Raw genomic sequence first — 19,707 nt, 5'->3', positions numbered from 1 at the left:
AATCTCAATTTCTTTTCTTGGAATGTGGTGACTTTTTTTTTTTTTTTAAAGAGAGAGAGAGAGAAAGTAGGGGGTTGCAGAGGGAGAAGGGGAGAGAGAGAATCTCAAGTGGACTCTCCACTGAGTGTGGAGCCCAGGAGATGAGGGGCCAAAATCAAGAGTTGAATTCTTAACCGACTGAACCACCCACACACCCCAGAATGTGGTGACTTTCTGTTCTGTCTCCCAGGACTTTTGTGAAGAATAATCAAAAGAGATGATGCAAGTCAAGTACTTTATCTGTGTTTTGATATCTATTTTACAGAGACAAATTGAGTGAAGGGAATTTAAAGCATGTAATAGTGCCATCATCTTTGGGCAAAGTTTTAATCTCTCTAAGCCTCAGGTTCCTTATTTTTACAATGTGAATCTGATGTAGACATTGTTGGGATGGTGCGAGGATCAACTGAGCTAAGGTATGCTTTATGTGCCCAATGCAGAAGTTGACTTGGTGCTCAGCAGAATCTAGGACTGGACTGGTTGGCAGATCAGACTTCTCCACCTTCTAAACTCTATGTTGGGTACCAAACAGTCTCATCTGAATGGACTCTAGGCTCAAAAAGTCTTTTGCAGGCACAGAAATTGCATGAGTTTGCTGTAGAGTCTCAGATGTGAGAAATAAACATAATTCACTATTTCTAGCCATTTGCATACAACCAGGCTGAGCAAGAGGAGTCAAATCCATGAAAAGAAATACCTGGTAGTAATGGATTTCTGAACTAGCCAAGAGAGCAGGCAGACAATGTCAAAATCCAAGGAGGAAAGAACCGGCTTATCTTCTTGCCAGTCTATCCTGGACAAGGACAACAGCCATGGTGACACAAGGATATCCATGGAGTTTCAGAGTCCTGAAGACTTCATGACAATTAGAATCACAATTAGATATTGAATTCTCAGAGGGGGAAAGTTTTCAGTACTTACATAGGATAAAGAGGTAACATTTAAAACGTGTATCCCTGGAGGAATGAGCTACTAGTAAATTAATTATCTTCTTTGCCTCTCTCTGCCTCTCTACACCATTTACTGCAGCATTGGCATCCTACCTCCACTGCTAATTTTCTTCTTGTGCTTTGTCCTCAATTTCTGCTGCAATGCAATATCAGTAGCAGGGGAAAGGGCGGGGAAGAAGAAAAGATAACTGAAAATTTCCCTGGGATCTGAATTAGAGAACTAACCTCAGATACGGTTGGGAGAGAATGTGTTGGAGCCCACTGGAGACATTGATCTCAGAGTCCTACAGCCATGGTTCAAGCCCCAGCTCTGTTACTTACTCACTGGGGACCCTGGCTGCTCTCTTAACCTCCATGAGCTGTAGTTATCTAATTTGCAAAATGAAGAGAACAGTCACTGCTCTGCTGCCTCCCAGGGCTTGTTGTAAGGGTCAAATGTGACAAAGATTGTGACCGGTGCTGTAGAGTGCTAAATAAATGCATGTTATCCCTGGTGTATCTCTTAGCTTGTCACACTGAAGACCCTCATCCCTCCAGGGAACTGTTCCCAATTACTGTCCACTCCAAGTCATCTGGACAGTGTTTGACTCATTCCTCACTCCTATTTGCTTGAAGGGGCTTTATGGTCACTGCTTTCATTTGCCATTTCATTTGCTATATCAATCTGTCCCTCCATTCATTTTTCAAACATTTGCTGAATGCCCAGTATGCCCCACACAGCGTGCTATGTGCTGGGAATAGATATATAGGCTGTGGTCCCTGCTGTTGTGTAGGAAGAGTTAATCTCAAAAATCTTACCTACTCTCCTTCTAGAAGATTCATGATGAATCTCAAATATAACTCATCTGATCCTGAGTTATACCTTAGCTCTATAGGACCTGTGTAATGTCTGTGCCTTCCTTATCCCTAAACCTAGCAAGACTAATGCTTACCTCTCCTAGTGGCACAGGATCCTAATTCCATAATTACTAGCCAGGTCTTCAACATTTCCCCAGACTCAAAAATGTAGGTGATATCCTTTTAATCCTTCCTTTTTGAAGGGATTAAGATTAATCCTCCCAATTTCCTTTGGACACAATCTCCTGGAGGAACCTTCTCCTTCTCCATAGGTAGACCTACAGCCCACTCAAGTCCCAGCTTTTCAGTGATGGTAGTAACGTATTCCCTATTATTCAGGCTTCTCTCCACTCAGTCTATCCCATACAGGGCTGCCAGGTTGATTTTCCTACCTGACTAATCTGGATCCACAGTAACATTTCTCTCTTGCTCTGGATTTTCTTAAAACCTAGGTACACAGTCTAGGTCACATTATCATACATACTCACATGGGGCTTTAAAATTATCTCCTCCATGGCCAAGATGTGTCTTAAGAATCAGTGATGCTTTTTTTTTTTTTTTTAAAGATTTTATTTATTTATGTGACAGAGAGAAGATCACAAGTAGGCAGAGAGGCAGGCAGAGAGAGAGAGGAGGAAGCAGGCTCCCTGCGGAGCAGAGAGCCCGATGAGGGGCTCGATCCCAGGATCCCGAGATCATGACCTGAGCCAAAGGCAGCGGCTTAATCCACTGAGCCACCCAGGCGCCCCCCCCCCCTTTTTTTTTTTAACAAACACAGCTTCTCTCACAGAAAACTTGGAAATTAATCCCATCAGATATGTGGCAAAGGCCACCTTATAAAACAGCAAAGGACAGGCTCCGAGGTTAGTGACAGAGCGTGTCTGAGTTCCTCACATTGCAGCAGCAGGGAGCAACAAAGCCAGGACCCTGTGGGATTGTTCTCCCTTCTGCTAATGGCACTTGGTTGGCAGAAGTGATGAGATTCTAGCATCCTCCAATGGACAGAAGATAAATAAACACCCCCCCCCTTCTCTCTCTAAACAGACAAGTTGCAGCTCGGAAATATTTCAGTTTTTCTCATTGCAAAATCAATACCCATCAGCAGTTTGAAATTAAAGGCAAGATTAGGCCTCAGTTTTATACATGCCTTATTGTATTCCAAAAGCTTTCTACTCAGTCAGATAAATCTTCTTTAAGAGGATTAGAAACTTTCATTATCTTTATCTAACCTGAACTAACACTAAGTCTGAAAAATTAATCTATAGACTGGACAAAAGCCAATAGGTGCTGGGAAGAAGGAGGACTCTTGGACTTCTTTCTAATTGAGCAGTGGGGTCTCTGCTTCATGTGCTAGAAATTCAACTGTCTCCAAAGAAAGAACAAGTCGCTCCATTGCTAAACAAGACAGAAGATAATGCAGCTCCCTGCATTGCCTTCCTTTTACCTCTCAGTAAATGGAAATATCCATCTGCTAAGTGTTCCAAAGGAAGGTTGTCTCCTTTCACCTCCACCTTTCCTGATCTTCTGCATTGGATTTCACAGGCCACCTCAGCCACCCAGAGCTACAACAGTCACTTGGCCTGAAATGTAGAGACTGTGAGGAACTGACCTCTGAAATTGAAGTCACTCCATTGCTCTGCTTTTGCCTGTTCTCAGATTCTTACTGACCCAAACCTATGAGACCGACAGGGAGACCTCACTGGCTTCCATATCCATCCCAAGGAATTGCTCCAAGGGCCTTATGAAACACATTATCCCTGAAGTTCTGCATCACTATCCCTTTATGGCCTGTATTGACTTTGACATGCTTACACAATCTGTCTTATTTCCTGAAAAGTGATAGCCTTGTTCTGTTTGAGTCTGTTTCTGTACAGTGCCTGACAGTTCTTTTTTATTTCAGTGCTGCATTTCTTGAATTTGAAGATAACTTTGCTGTCAAGGCCACGAAGGTGCCACGGAGGCGTCACTTCCAATGCTGAGAATTTCAGCTCCTCTGGAGCCAAGCCCACGCGGCAGGCGGGGTAGTGAGAACTCACACCCCCTTGTTTTCTGCACCCCAGGAACTTTCAACAGACATTCCAGCTCATCTCAGATAACTGATCTCACCAAGCGCCTCTACCAGCCTCTGAGAAGAAGCATCAGACATGACAGTTGTCTTTATCTCCAGATGGCAAGCCGTCTTGTAGCTCTAAAGCAGTGATCATCACCAAGCCATACCCCTGGGTGGGACATGTATGGAGAATGGAAACAGTGGAGTGTACAGACATCTGTCATATGCATGCTGATGTGGATATCTGAAAGCCCTCAGGGATGAGACAAGGGCTGGAAGGCTGAACAGAGATTGGGCTTCAAGCAATATGGCAGCACCAGGGTCTGGATGGGGAACAGAGCTGCAGCAGACTGATCTCTGGTCTGGAACAAGCTGTTACAAATGGCCCCACAGAGTTAGAGATCTTGTAAAGAGCTCTTCTAGCCAAAAGAAAAGGATATCTATCCTGAATTCTACAAGTGACTAAAGTATTAAAAAAACAAACAAACAAAAAAACCACTAATCTGTACTCAAATTCTCCATGAAACCAACAGAAATGAGAAAAATTATATTCGTTAGTAAAGCAAGGGTGAGGGTATCCACATTAACTAAGCCAAGATGCCACACACATTTCACAAATTAAAAAAAAAAAAAAGTTGAATCTGCTGCAGATGGGATCTAATAAAAGGCACTTATTAAAGACTGAATCATACCCAGGGACTCCTTCTGAGAGCTCAGTGTTTGACTCCAACTGTGAGAAAAGTCTACCCAACCCTTTCCTTTAGTGGAGGAAGGCTATGGCACTGGGAAGTAGTGTCTTTAGCACTTCATTGCTACCATGAGTCAATACCTGACAGAAACTGCTTTACATGGTGATGGGGGGGATGGGGGAGTGATGTTAGTTGGGACAGTTTAAAATAAGTCCATTTGTATTGCTGCCTTGTTTTAAAATGGCTCCCAAATTCTCATAGCTGTTACTTGAATGTATTTTTAATTCTTAATATTTGATAGTTGATATCTGGGAGTCTGACATTTCTCAGCCTTATTTTTTTTTTCCTACATTGTGAAATTCTAATGAAAAACTATTGAATAATATGCTTGGGTATACTGACCAGATTTTTTTAAAGGGAGAATGCGGGAGGATGTTAGAAAACACCTGCCCTTTCAAAAAATTATATTAATGTATATTTCTGACATTGACCTGGAGATAGCATTTTGACTAATATCCTTCTTAATCTCGGCTCCATTGTGAGGCTAAAGAGATGCAAAAATCCAGCGTTCATGCCAGGGAGGACTTGACCACAGCACCCAGAACCCTTCTGGAACATGCACACCCAACAACCATCTGAAAACTAGTCACAAGGCACATAAATTCATATTGATGTTATTAACCTCTTATTATGAAATAATCTTACAAAAAGTAATTAAAAGGCATAGAGAATAGTAATAACTCTATTTTTTAGTATTTCTTGTCCAACTCCAGAGTGCTAAATAACTTAATAAAGTTTAACCAGCACATGCCAAGCAACTTATTAATAAGAACAGAAGGACCAGAGACAAAATTGAGAAACTGTGAAGATATTCAGTACTCAGTCAAGAGCCCAGCAGATGGGAAGGAATCCAAAACATAACACTCAATCTTGGGGTTCCATAGAGGAAAATGTTTTTCATGTCTTCATACATGAGTAGAAGCCAAGTTTGAGATTATGCTTCCCTTCCATGGTTGACAGAACCTCTAACCCTCAGATCCAGCTGTGACTCACCTTGCACTATGAGGTGGACCCGGGAAGTTTTAGGGTGGTTGTCTGTCTGCACAGAGCAGGTGTATGGGCCTTCATCATATACATCCACGTTCTGAATCATGATGCTGTACTGGGTTGGAGTGTTGACCAGGATGATCACACGAGGGTCTATGGACCACTTGTCATTCCCAGCATAGAGGATGGTGCTACGGTTTAGCCAGGCCACCCGGGTGACTCGGTCATCTATGGTACACCTGTAAGTAAGGGGTGTGGAAAAAGGAGAGGAGGGATGTGGGGGAAGGGGGGAGGAAAAGGGGAAGGGAAATGTTGAGAAAGGGAAGTGGGGAGGGAGGAAGAGAGTGTTGAGAGATTGTATTAGAAATGTGGTTGCTATATTTTGAAGACTAAATGAAACAACATAACCCAATGTTAAAGGAAACAATCAATTATTGATGAAACCTCCTAAATACAGGGTAACAGTGGCCTGAATCATCTTGAAGAACTGATGATATAAAATCATTCCTATTTGATTTAGGAGCATATTATGTGAATATCTTTGCTGTATATTTGCTTTCCATCTTATTTTTCCCCCTAGGCTTATATGAAAATTAGTTTATATTTCTTGAGTACATTTACCACATTGTGGGAGAGGTGGCCCAGGGGCATAGGGGAGAGAAAAGTAGATCAGTATTTCAAATAAGGTCACAGATAATCCAAAAAGCAAATATCTAACCTGTTGTTAGTCAAAAAGTGAACAAATTTACTGCGAGCCCTCCCTGGTATCCATAATCTCCTTGTACCCCTAAGCTACCCAAAGCCTGCAAACTACGATTTATAGCACGGATTGATAAAATTCACCTTAGAAACCCAACAATTTTGGAGGAAGTCAGGGCTACCTCTAAAAATGTCAGCAGAAAGAATAAGAAAGTGGTCAGTCAGCGTTCCTTCTCCCTCTTACGGCCACCCCCCTCCAAGAGAATAATGTAGCTGACGTCACCTTGGACATCATCATGGTAAAGAGCTAATTTCTATTCCATCATAACCTCACATCCATTCTTCCCTACAACCGGAAACTATGGAATTTCTTTTTTGGCGTATGACTTGCAGTCTTTCAAGTTTAATGCAGAAACAAATACACCTGCTGGTCAGAAAGAAAATTTGCATATGTGCATCATGATCCTATAATCTGTGAAAAGAAAAGAAAAGAGGGGCACCTGGATGACTCAATAGGTTAAGTGTCTGTTTCTTGGTTTCGGCTCAGGTCATAATCTCAGGGTCATTAGATTGAGCCCCCCATGGGGCTCTGTGCTGGGCATGGAGCTTGCTTACTCCTTCTGCCTGTCCTCACTGCTCACTCTCTCTCTCTCTCTCTCTCTCTTAAAAAAAAAAAAAGAAAAAGAAAAGAAAAGAAAAAGGAAAGGGAAGGAAAGGAAAGAAAGAGAGAAAGAGAGAAAGAAAAAGAAAACAGAAGGGAATCCTTTATAAATGTGGATTGCAAAGAAGGGTGTAGTTAAAGGCCCTAGATAAACCCACCGGCCATTTGTTGCTTTAGTCTGAACCAGAGTTGCAGTATCTGGACAAATAGGAAAAGTACAATTATACCTGTGCTGCTCTCTGCAGACATCCTAGCAAAGAGGTATGAGGCCCACCTTAGGGCACAACGAACATGAATCCAGCACCTCCACGTGAAAAAACAGAAAAAACATTGCCATATCTCACCAAATCTGATCCCATTTTTTTTAAAGATTTTATTTATTTGACAGAGATCACAAGTAAGCAGAGAAGCAGGCAGAGAGAAATAGGAGGAAGCAAGGCTCCCTGCTGAGCAGAGAGCCCCATGCAGGCCTTGATCCCAGGCCCCTGAGGTCATGACCTGAGCTGAAGGCAGAGGCTTAACCCACTGAGCCACCCAGGCACCCCTCTGATCCCATTTTGACTGAAAGCAGAGAGAGATCAAGCACATTTGAACATACTGTTTTCCCTTAACGATGTGGTCATCCTGAATGGTCATAGGAGCAGAATAATACTGAAGCACTAAAATAGCAATTCTGTTGAAAGAGGAAAGTGTGAATCACCTGGGTGGCTCTGTCATTGGGTGGCTGCCTTTGACTCAGGTCATGATCCCAGGATCCTGGGATCAAGCCCCACATCGGGCTCCCTGCTCAGCAAGAAGCTTGCTTCTCCCTCTCCTACTTCCCCTGCTTGTGTTCCCTCTCTCCCATGTCTCTCTCTGTCAAATAAATAAAATAAAATCTTAAAAAAAAAAGAAAGAAAGAAAGAAAAGAAAGGGGACAGCACTCCGTTTAGCAAAATACTCTCCCAGGTTGGTATGGCACACAGAAATAATACTAGCTTCCAATCACAGAAGTCTTATGCATAAGTCCATCTGTCAGTCAGCAGGTCCTGGCAACCTTGGGGTTAGGCTGATAATTAGATGCTTTCAAAGGACAGCAAGAAGGAATTTTTCTCTTCTAACTTTCTTTATTTGCTGTTTTTCAAACTACAAAAATGAAGTAAGCATGATTAAACATGTGAACAAATGAGGGCCTTAATTTGGTAACATTCTGGCTACTTCTTCCACATCTCACTCCTTACATACATATATTCACATATAAAGACTGTGTTGATTTATTTACCTGAAATAGAACCATACTCTAAATTCCTAGAATGAGTTTGTTTGTCTCTTTGCTTTTTAACTTGACACAGACATCTCTGAACACCAGTAGTTTTGGGGCCAACCTTATTTGCCATTAGAATATGATAATTCAAGTGTCATTGAATGACTGCCACCTTCACAGGTGTGTCATGGTGATTTAAAAAAAAAAAAAAGAAGAAACCATGCTGTTTCCTCCATATCCTGCAACCCTAGCTTCAGTCTCTATGTAGTTTTTTCCTTCTCTAGCAACTTTCTATTTCCTTTATGAAGACCAGAAAGCCTTAAAGAACCTTCCCCACTCTACATTTCCAAAAGCATTTACTAGCAGGAACCAAAAAAATAAAAAAAAAAGATAAGTTCGTTCATTTAATCTCGGTTGCAAATGATTGATAAGGGTTAGTGTGCAACCCTTTTTCATGACAGCTGTGTTTTCATAAACAACAAATCCCTGTTTGAGTAACTCCTAACAATGAAGTTCCTTTTTTTTTTTTTTTTAAGATTTTATTTATTTATTTGACAGAGAGGGATCACAAGTAGGCAGAAAGGCAGGCAGAGAGAGAGGCAGGGGAAGCAGGCTCCCCAAAGAGCAGAAAGCCCTATGTGGGGCTTGATTCCAGGACCCTGAGATCATGACCTGAGCCGAAGGCAGAGGCTTTAACCCACTGAACCACCCAGGTGCCACTAACAATGAAGTTCTAACTGTGCAATGCCAGGAACTGGCAAGCCTAGAAGTGGATGGTAAATTGGGACAGAGTAAAGAGAGTCACCTTCTAATCCCCAGGACCACACAAACTCAGGTGACAAGGTACAGACACATATTGTTGCTTTCATTTTGTAAATTATCAGACCTCTTGCACATTTTTAAGTTGATATAATTTTTAAAATCTAAATTAAAAGGATGCATTACTGGCCTGGGGAGAATATTCAGATTTAAAGTTAAACTGTCACAATATTCCTTTTTTTTTTTTTCAATAAAATTAAAATGCAATAGATTTGATTATCTAGTTTAAAATTTATGAACAAGCTCTTCTTAATTAGTCATAAAATGTGCATTGTTCCTTTTTAAAACCTTAACTTTTGTGTTTCCAATATGCCCTCTGTAGGATTTTATCTTGATGTAGTATTTCAGGCTTAAAAATCTATTGATCAGCTCTCATATTTATTTGCAAATATATAGAGAGAGATTGAAATTGAGATTTCTTTTATGTCCTATGATCATAAAACTCTGAGTAATACTATCTTCTTTTAGAATGAGTTATCATTACAAGGACAATATCGATAAAACAACATAAATATATTGTCCATGTTTTTAAGTATAATTAAACATAAAAAGTAAACTTTTTCTGGAAATCTAGTACTTAATGGGGTAGATGAAGCTTTTTAAAATTGTACCTTGAATAAATACCACTGCTGCTCGAATGAGATAGAGCTCAGGACCCATTAGATTCCTATTTTTGTTTGAGAAAAACCAAGTTCACATAAGCAAGGGAGAATCTTGTATGGCAGTGCCACTCAATTCTTTGAACCCCTTCCAAGATGTGTGCCAAAAATCACACAGTAATACAGCTTCAAAAATTATTTTAATGATCTCACAGCTGACAATTCAATTAGTTCCTCCTTCAATTTCTTTCAAAGCAATGAATTGAAAAATACCTGACTTGCAAAAGGCTTTGTAACTCAATATTAAATTTATTCAATTTCACAATATCTGGACAGTACACTGCTAACATTTTACCGGGTCTTATCAAATGACTATTAAAGATACGTTTCTCTTTTACTTAGAAGCATGTAGTTTAACCCAATACAGCCAGAAAGTAGGTAAAACTGAATGCTGTTTAATAGGCCAAATCACATTGTCCTCTGCCAGAAAACACCTCTTTCTCTCTATCTCTCTATAATTCCAAGATAGAGAAGGCATCGCTTTGCCATGAATTTATTACAAATATATGTCTCTGCTTCCTTTGGTGGGGTCCCCCTTCAAAGGGAAGCCTTTTTTTTTTTTTTTTTTAAGTTGAATGGTGTGAATGACAATGAAAGTAAAGGTAAATTCTTTCCTGGACAACTTAGAAAGTGGGAACCGTCCGAAAGGAGAACCAGAATTACAATTTAACTTCAAGCACCTTCTCAGGCAGACTGATTTAGGAAATCTGAGATCCTGAATGCATTCTCTTAAAACTTTCATTGTGCTCGATGAAACAAGAAGAAACCAGAGAGGGAGACAAACCGTAAGAGACTCTTAATCTCAGGAAACAAACTGAGGGTTGCTGGAGGGGAGAGGGGTAGGAGGGATAGGGTGGTGGGGTAATGGACATTGGGGAGGGTATGTGCTATGGTGAGCGTTGTGAACTGTGTAAGACTGATGAATCCCAGACCTGTACTCCTGAAACAAATAATACAATGTAAGTCAATTAAAACAAAACAAAACAAAACAAAAAAACAAAAAACCTTTCAGTGCATGTATAAGACCTACAACTGCAAGTTGGAGTGCATGGAACTTGGCTCAAATTACCAGGGGGTTTTCCAGGGACTGACTTTAAAATAGGTCAGTCAAAATCTATCCTCCAGAGGCAAAACATACTCTCCGTGCCCTGCCACACAGCCCTTGGAAAGCCTTGTGTACTCCTTGGGTAGACATACCCTAGACATGTCTATGGACCAATTTACCTGCTCTCGAACCTGGGCCTCATTAGTGAGCATAGGGGCTAAATGGATAAATCTAACTCTCTGAATGAGAGAGAGTTGGTTCATTGAGTCTGTACAGTCCTAGAACCTAAAGAATGATAAAGACACTTGTGAGAATAATGATATTGTTTGAGGGACAAGAAAGAAACATAACAGGGAATAGTAGGAAGAAGAATTCAGAGAAGAATTTTTTTTAAAAAATGCTTAAGTGCTCTTCCAAACCTGGCTCCTTCCCTGCTGTTTATGACTGTGTTGGACTCTCATTAACCGGAAGCACACAGAGGAGAAATTTTTATGTTAAATAAGGGCATCCAGGAAGAAAGTTAAGAAACATTAATGACAACTTTCTAATTTCTTGGAAACTCTTTTAAGGCTCTCAAATTCTTACTTTTAAACAAACCCTATCTAGTGCTCCTTGATAAGACAGAACTCATTACAACTCTACTGTAATGTCTAAAATTGCATAGTACTTATAGTTACATAGGACAGTTGAAGAACTTTCCATATATTAAATCACCTGATCCTCATAACTACCCTTTGAGACACACTCTATTACTATCACACTTTAGAGATCAAAAACCGAGATGCAGAGAGGCTCAGGACTCTAACAGCTGTACAACTGGAGCAGGGAATTTAGACCTAGGCAGTCTGGTATAGAATTCCTGCACTTAAGAGTTGTGGTCTTCTCCTTAAGAAGAAAGTGCTTGTGTCTCAAGAATCCAAGTAATAATGCCAGCACGAGTTGGTTGGCATTATCTAACCATTTTCCCACAAATTTATGGAATTTAGTATTTAATTTTTTTCATAAGAGACAAAATAGCTTAGGAGAACAGGACAGATACTTGGAAATGACTTCTGTACATTCTTAAACCACCTCTAGCTATTTGTGAAGAATGAAAATACTCAGAAAGGTCAAAGAAATGACCAAAAAAACATTGGAGGGAAGGAATCTTGCAGGCAAGTTGTCATTTCTGACTCCACTGAATATGGGACATGGGATTAAGATGCAGAGTCATTTTGCTTTGTTTTCGAGGAGTAGATACAGTTAAAGGAAATCCATGTTCCAATCAGTGGTTCTCAAACTTCATTCTGCCTTGGATTTACTTGGAGAGCTCTTTGAAACACAGATTGCTGAGTCCAGCTCCCAAGTGCTTCTGATTCAGTGGGTTGGAAGTGGGCTGAGAATCTGCACGTTTAAGTTCCCAGGTGAAGTCCATGCTGCTGGTCTGGGAACTTCTCTTTAAGAACCACTGCCTTCAAGAAACCAGACAAGAGACAAGTTGGAATTTAATCAAAATAAGAAAATCTTCCTAAAAAGTGAAATCAGCCAGCTTTAAGGTTTTTGTCTGTGTTCTTCATGTTTGCTTTTGTTTTTATATTTTGCCTCTGAAAATGCAATATAAAAAACTACCATGATTCACATTATAGATATTTAATCAATATTTAATGTATACTAGACAATGTTCCAGGGACAGAGAATGCTGGTTGGCAAACAGACAAAGGTTATGGGCCTTGAAGCCGTGTCCAGTGAGACAACGAAAGCATATAAGTAAATAAGCATCTTAGTTTCAGAGAATGGCAAGGAATAAAAGCAAAGCAGCTTAAGAAATGGTGAATGCCATGAGGCCTGGGAGCATATCTGAGACAGAGGGGTCAGGAAATGCTTTCTGGGACCTGCATACTAGATGCTGAAGTTTTTACAATCTTAAATCTGAATGCAATACGATGCATGTCTGAAAATCATGTCTAACTTAAAATAGAAGTCACATCTCAATTATATTCACAAATAGCTGCAGGAACATTTAGATATTATGGGCAACTAGAGAACAAGTAATTAATTAATTAATGAGAACAAGTACTGTATTTTATTTATTCATTTATTTAAGAGAGAGAGAGTACATGGGCACAGGAGCACAGATGGGTGGGGCAGAGAGAGCCTTATGTTCCATCCTCTGCTTGAGCCTGACACAGGGCTCAATCTCATGACCCTGAGATCACAATCTGAGCCAAAACCAAGAGTTGGAGGCCCAACCAATGGTGCCAACCAGGTGTCCCAAGAACAAGTATTTTAAACCATGTATTTGGTTTAAGTCTCTTCTGCATGGATAACTCTGTAAATGTTAGCATTCAGAGAATTGAAAACTGGAATTTTGAGAAACTGAAGTTAACGAGAAAGTGTCTACCCTTTTTACTGGGATAATACCTAAAATACCTTGCATGCCTCTCTGCCTTAATGAGCAGACAGTAGTGAGTAGAGTATAACCTCTAATACAAATGCATCATTCTAAACCTCCACTCTTTTTGTAAAAGCAATGTTAATTTAGAATATCCAGGACTTCTTTATGGAAGGTACAACATTGAATTTTTTACCCACTTGGGTTATATATACCACATGGATCAGAACCATGTCAGTGGTCTTCGTTTTATCACCAGCCCCTCCCAGAGTCCATCTGGCATCTATTAGGTGATCAGTACATATTTATAATGATCAAAAATGAGACAATATTTTTCAAACTGGTATCAAAAGAACCCACAAAGATTATAGATAATGATGTGGTCTTATATATTTTAATGTTGCTATGAGAGTAGATCTTAAATGTTTTCACTACAAACAAGGCATGTTAATTTTTTTTTGAAAGTGTATATCGCATCTTTCTTTCTTTTTTTTTTATTCTTTTCCATTTTATTTATTTTTTCAGCGTAACAGTATTCATTCTTTTTGCACAACACCCAGTGCTCCATGCAAAACGTGCCCTCCCCATTACCCACCACCTGTTCCCCCAACCTCCCACCCCTGACCCTTCAAAACCCTCAGGTTGTTTTTCAGAGTCCATAGTCTCTTATGGTTTGCCTCCCCTCCCCAATGTCCATAGCCCGCTCCCCCTCTCCCAATCCCACCTCCCCCCAGCAACCCCCAGTTTGTTTTGTGAGATTAAGAGTCATTTATGGTTTGTCTCCCTCCCAATCCCATCTTGTTTCATTGATTCTTCTCCTATCCCCCTACCCCCCCCCATGTTGCTTCTCCATGTCCTCATATCAGGGAGATCATATGATAGTTGTCTTTCTCCGATTGACTTATTTCACTAAGCATGATATGCTCTAATTCCATCCACGTCGTCGCAAATGGCAAGATTTCATTTCTTTTGATGGCTGCATAGTATTCCATTGTGTATATATACCACATCTTCTTGATCCATTCATCTGTTGATGGACATCTAGGTTCTTTCCATAGTCTGGCTATTGTAGACATTGCTGCTATAAACATTCGGGTACACGTGCCCCTTCGGATCACTATGTTTGTATCTTTAGGGTAAATACCCAGTAGTGCAATTGCTAGGTCATAGGGTAGTTCTATTTTCAACATTTTGAGGAACCTCCATGCTGTTTTCCAGAGTGGTTGCACCAGCTTGCATTCCCACCAACAGTGGAGGAGGGTTCCCCTTTCTCCACATCCTCTCCAGCATCTGTCATTTCCTGACTTGTTAATTTTAGCCATTCTGACTGGTGTGAGGTGATATCTCATTGTGGTTTTGATTTGTATTTCCCTGATGCCGAGTGACGTGGAGCACTTTTTCATGTGTCTGTTGGCCATCTGGATGTCTTCTTTGCAGAAATGTCTGTTCATGTCCTCTGCCCATTTCTTGATTGGATTGTTTGTTCTTTGGGTGTTGAGTTTGCTAAGTTCCTTATAGATTTTGGATACTAGCCCTTTATCTGATATGTCATTTGCAAATATCTTCTCCCATTCTGTCAGTTGTCTTTTGGTTTTGTTAACTGTTTCCTTTGCTGTGCAAAAGCTTTTGATCTTGATGAAATCCCAATAGTTCATTTTTGCCCTTGCTTCCCTTGCCTTTGCCGTTGTTCCTAGGAAGATGTTGCTACGGCTGAGGTCGAAGAGGTTGCTGCCTGCATTCTCCTCAAGGATTTGGATGGATTCCTTTCTCATACTGAGGTCCTTCATCCATTTGGAGTCTATTTTCGTGTGTGGTGTAAGGAAGTGGTCCAATTTCATTTTTCTGCATGTGGCTGTCCAATTTTCCCAGCACCATTTATTGAAGAGGCTGTCTTTTTTCCATTGGACATTCTTTCCTGCTTTGTCGAAGATTAGTTGACCATAGAGTTGAGGGTCGATTTCTGGGCTTTCTATTCTGTTCCACTGATCTATGTGTCTGTTTTTGTGCCAGTACCATGCTGTCTTGATGATGACAGCTTTGTAATAGAGCTTGTAGTCCGGAATTGTGATGCCACCAACTTTGGCTTTCTTTTTCAATATTCCTTTGGCTATTCGAGGTCTTTTCTGGTTCCATATACATTTTAGGATTATTTGTTCCATTGCTTTGAAAAAAATGGATGGTATTTTTTTTTTTTTTATTTGATAGAGAGAGATCACAAGTAGGCAGAGAGGCAGGCAGAGAAAGAGAGAGGAGGAAGCAGGCTCCCTGCCAAGCAGAGAGCCCGATGCGGGACTCGATCCCAGGACCCTGAGATCATGACCTGAGCCGAAGGCAGAGGCTTAAACCACTGAGCCACCCAGGCGCCCAATGGATGGTATTTTGATAGGGATTGCATTAAATGTGTAGATTGCTTTAGGTAGCATAGACATTTTCACAATATTTATTCTTCCAATCCAGGAGCATGGAACATTTTTCCATTTTTTGGTGTCTTCCTCAATTTCTTTCATGAGTACTTTATAATTTTCTGTGTATAGATTCTTAGCCTCTTTGGTTAGGTTTATTCCTAGGTATCTTATAGTTTTGGGTACAATTGTAAATGGGATTGACTCCTTAATTTCTCTTTCTTCAGTCTTGTTGTTGGTGTACAGAAATGCAACTGATTTCTGTGCATTGATTTTCTATCCTGACACTTTACTGAATTCCTGTACAAGTTCTAGCAGTTTTGGAGTGGAGTCTTTTGGGTTTTCCACATATAGTATCATATCATCTGCGAAGAGTGATAGTTTGACTTCTTCTTTACCAATTTGGATGCCTTTAATTTCTTTTTGTTGTCTGATTGCTGAGGCTAGGACTTCTAGTACTATGTTGAATAGCAGTGGTGATAATGGACATCCCTGCCGTGTTCCTGACCTTAACGGAAAAGCTTTCAGTTTTTCTCCATTGAGAATGATATTTGCGGTGGGTTTTTCATAGATGGCTTTGATAATATTGAGGTATGTGCCCTCTATCCCCACACTTTGAAGAGTTTTGATCAGGAAGGGATGCTGTACTTTGTCAAATGCTTTTTCAACATCTATTGAGAGTATCATATGGTTCTTGTTCTTTCTTTTATTAATGTGTTGTATCACATTGATTGATTTGCGGATGTTGAACCAACCCTGCAGACAAGGCATGTTAATTATGTGATGGGATGGAGGTGTTAGCTTTTGCTAGGTGGTAATCATTTGCAATAAATAAGTGCATCAAATCAACATGTTGTTCACCTCAAACTTAAAAATATTATATGCCAGTTATATCTCAATAAAGCTTGGGGTGGGGGGGAGAACCTATAGAAGGTGAAGTAGATATCCTCGGAGATATTTGTATGTGTGCATGTCTCTGTAAGTTAGGCACACATACATAGCATCCATGGGTTCTTTACTTCTATTTTTTAATTTAGTGTTTTCAGTTGTAAAATATTCTGAAAAAATAATATATACCTATTCTGCAAGTGGTGACCACAATTAGATTTAAATGTTCAGATTTGTGTCTATTATTACAATGGTATCAAAGAGTACTTCTTCTGTTGCCTCAGGCTGATGAGAAAATACAGAGGTGGACTTAGGGTTCAGCAGTATATTTCTGCCAAGGAAAGCTGAAGGATGCCAGGGTCCACAATAGTAACAAAGGTTCTCCAAAGTTGAAATGAAATGATGTGCAGAGAGAATTCATATGGGACATACTGAAGTCAAAACTAATGCTCAGACAGCAGTCCGTACCATGTTCATTGCAATGTGGAAATTAATTTTAATAAAACATCATCTGCTCCATTAAATTATGTTGTTAATTTTAGTGGTTATATATGCATGTGATTTATAATTTTAGATTTTAGAGTCATGTGAATGTTTAAAGGTTAAGGGATTTATACCTAATTATAGATAGATAGATAGATAGATAGATTTATTTATTTATTTTTACATAATGCTACTACTGGGAATCCCTGAAACCTTGTCTCTGTCTATGCATGTCCCTTGTCTTTAAAATGGCCTTCTAGGGGCACCTAGGTGGCTCAGTTGGTTAAGCGACTGCCTTTGGCTCATGTCGTGATCCTGGAGTCCTGGGATCGAGTCCCACATTGGGCTCTCTGCTCAGCAGGAAGTCTGCTTCTCCCTCTGACCCTCCCCTTCTTGTGCGCGTGCACGCTCTCTCTCTCTCATTCTTTCTCTCTCTCTCAAATAAATAAAATCTTTAAAAATAAAATAAAATGGCCTTCTAGAGAATACTCAATTTAAGGAACGCTGATAAAGATGACAGAGTTGAATGTTAAAGCTCCAATATGCATTTTCCTTGAATTTCCTTTTCAAATTTTTGTTTTTGCTTTTGAATATCTTTGCCCTTTTATATAAATTGAGTTAATTGAATATTGGTTAGGAACCTTACATGCATCAAAACATATTAATAATACCAGTTTGAAAAATGGAAGGAAGAACTTGCTTTAGAAAATTCAAAGACCAATAACAAATGAATTTTTTAAAGGAAAGGAGAAGAGGCAAACCAAAATGAAATATTTGCAGCTCAATTCCCAAGGTATTTTAAATTGCACAAAGCTGTTCTCCTGGGAAGCTTTAACTACTCAGTTATTTCCTGAGTTACAAGTACAGCCAACTCTAGAGCATCAACAAGGACCCTAAATTATGTAAGGGAAAACTTTATGATTCAGATAGTTGAAAAATTCAACAAGAGTAATAACTCTGCTAGAGCTAATATTTGCTGATAATGTATTGGTGGAGAATATACATGAGAGCTTCTGCAGAAGAGTTGGGGGGGATTAGAGCTCCTTAGATAGGGTCCAGTATGGAAATATTTCAGTCCAGCACAAGATTGACTTTGAAGGCTGACAGATACATGACACCTGCAGATTGTCCCTAACTGGAAGATGGTTCCACACTAACAACATCTTGAGGTGGGGAGTTACATTAATACACAGAAAGAGTGCATGGGTTTGTTTGTGTGCATGTGTGTATGTGTGTAAGTGGGGGAGGGGTGTCATCCAGAAAAAAGGAAAAAATATATATACAAATGCATGCAAAATTGGGCCCTTGAGAAAAGTGAGCATTTCAAACCAAACTAAGGAAGTGTGTGGTATCCTGAAAATGGTGTCACCTGAAGCAGAAAATCAGCTTCAGGATGATGATGTGTTGTGGTTTCAGCCATGACCGATGATATATGAGTCCATCAGAACAGTGCTCATTGTGTCCCCAAGCAAGCAAGGGGAACTTCCTTTCCCCACAAGCACAATGAGGGCTCTACCTGAATGCAGAGAGCAACTTCACATACCTCACCACCCAAGTGAGGCAGCCAGGCAGAAGGCAGTTCAGAGCAGAGCATCTGATAGAATGAAAGAAAATGAAGGGAGTGATTTATCTGGAAAGATGGCTCTGCAGAGAGGTGAAATTGCTTACACGCACAAAAGGGGTTAAACAGCATGGCTATGGGAAGAGAGAGGAGGAGAATTCCTATCATGGTAGCAGAAGGCAAAGCACAGGGTAGCTAAACATAATTGTGAAGAGAAAGGGTCTGCAGAAAGGTAAGAGGAAGCTCTCTGAACAAAATAATGAATAATTGAGCTGGCTTCTTCCTGGACTTCAAGATATTCCGTAAATTCACAGTATATTGGGATTGGTTTCCTAAGGACACACAGGTAAGGCCAAAATAAAAATGGCAGCTAAAACCATCAAAAGAGACCAGTGCCTGCCTTCAAGATTCTTATGATCTTGGGTGAATGATAGAATACAAGAGGATTAAAGAGATACATTCATGGACATAATAAAAAGTGTAAATTCACCCATTCATAAATATTTATTAAGTACTTACTAAGTGGCAGACACTCAACTAGACCATGTCTCTGCCCTCACGGTATTTTCAGATGGTGGAAGAAATATGCAATCAATAAACCACGAGAACACTTGTATACTTACTACAAACTGAACTGGAATGGTTATTGGGACAGTCCATGAACCGGGCATGGCATGGGAAACCCTGGTTAGATACACAGGTCTTTCTTAACAATTAGCCTAAGGTTGAACACCAAGACAGAACACCATTCACACATGCTGGGTACAGAGAGCATTTTTAGATGGAGGACAGGGGAGATGTGTAGGCCCTGAGAAAAAGGTTGATTCAGGTAAGGAACAGAATAGATGCTACAGTGGCCCAAGCAAGGAAGATGGGAAAATGGGTGGATTCCTTGAGAATGGGACATATACATATCTACTGTAAAAAGTCTGTATTTTACTCTAGCTGTCATGGGGAATCCTTGAATATGTTTATGTGGAGGTATGCCATAATCTAAGTGATGCCTTTCATAAGAAAATGCTAGACTTCCATGGAAGAATGAACTGTAGCAGGACAAGATGCAGAAGAACTACTGGATCCCTGTAGATATGAGAGAGAAGTCATGTGACAAGGGGGTCCACAGCCCAAGGAAGGGGTAATGGAGCCATAAATGAAGAAAGGGAGTAAGGCATGAATGGACAGTGAAGTATGTTGAAAATATTTGCAGCCAACACTTTCAAGAATGTTGGCAGCAAAGGTAGAAAGACAAATGGAGCCATCAAGG

The 19,707-nt window shown here is 40.1% G+C and overlaps 1 protein-coding gene across 5 annotated transcripts in view; it reads right to left on the bottom strand.

Moving 5' to 3' along the window:
* Positions 1 to 19,707, bottom strand: part of OPCML (opioid binding protein/cell adhesion molecule like) — a 1,111,761-nt gene that overhangs the window by 235,469 nt on the left and 856,585 nt on the right. For all 5 annotated transcript variants that reach the window (XM_046015661.1, XM_046015659.1, XM_046015662.1 and 2 more), the window contains one exon: positions 5,619 to 5,851. In XM_046015661.1, the coding sequence (XP_045871617.1) occupies positions 5,619 to 5,851 (233 nt within the window). The remainder of the gene's footprint in view (positions 1 to 5,618; positions 5,852 to 19,707) is intronic.

Source organism: Meles meles, chromosome 8, assembly GCF_922984935.1.
Source record: "Meles meles chromosome 8, mMelMel3.1 paternal haplotype, whole genome shotgun sequence".
In the NCBI taxonomy this organism is placed as follows: Eukaryota; Metazoa; Chordata; class Mammalia; order Carnivora; family Mustelidae; genus Meles; species Meles meles.
Note: the sequence above shows the minus strand (reverse complement) of the source record. Positions and strands in the feature narration are given on the sequence as shown.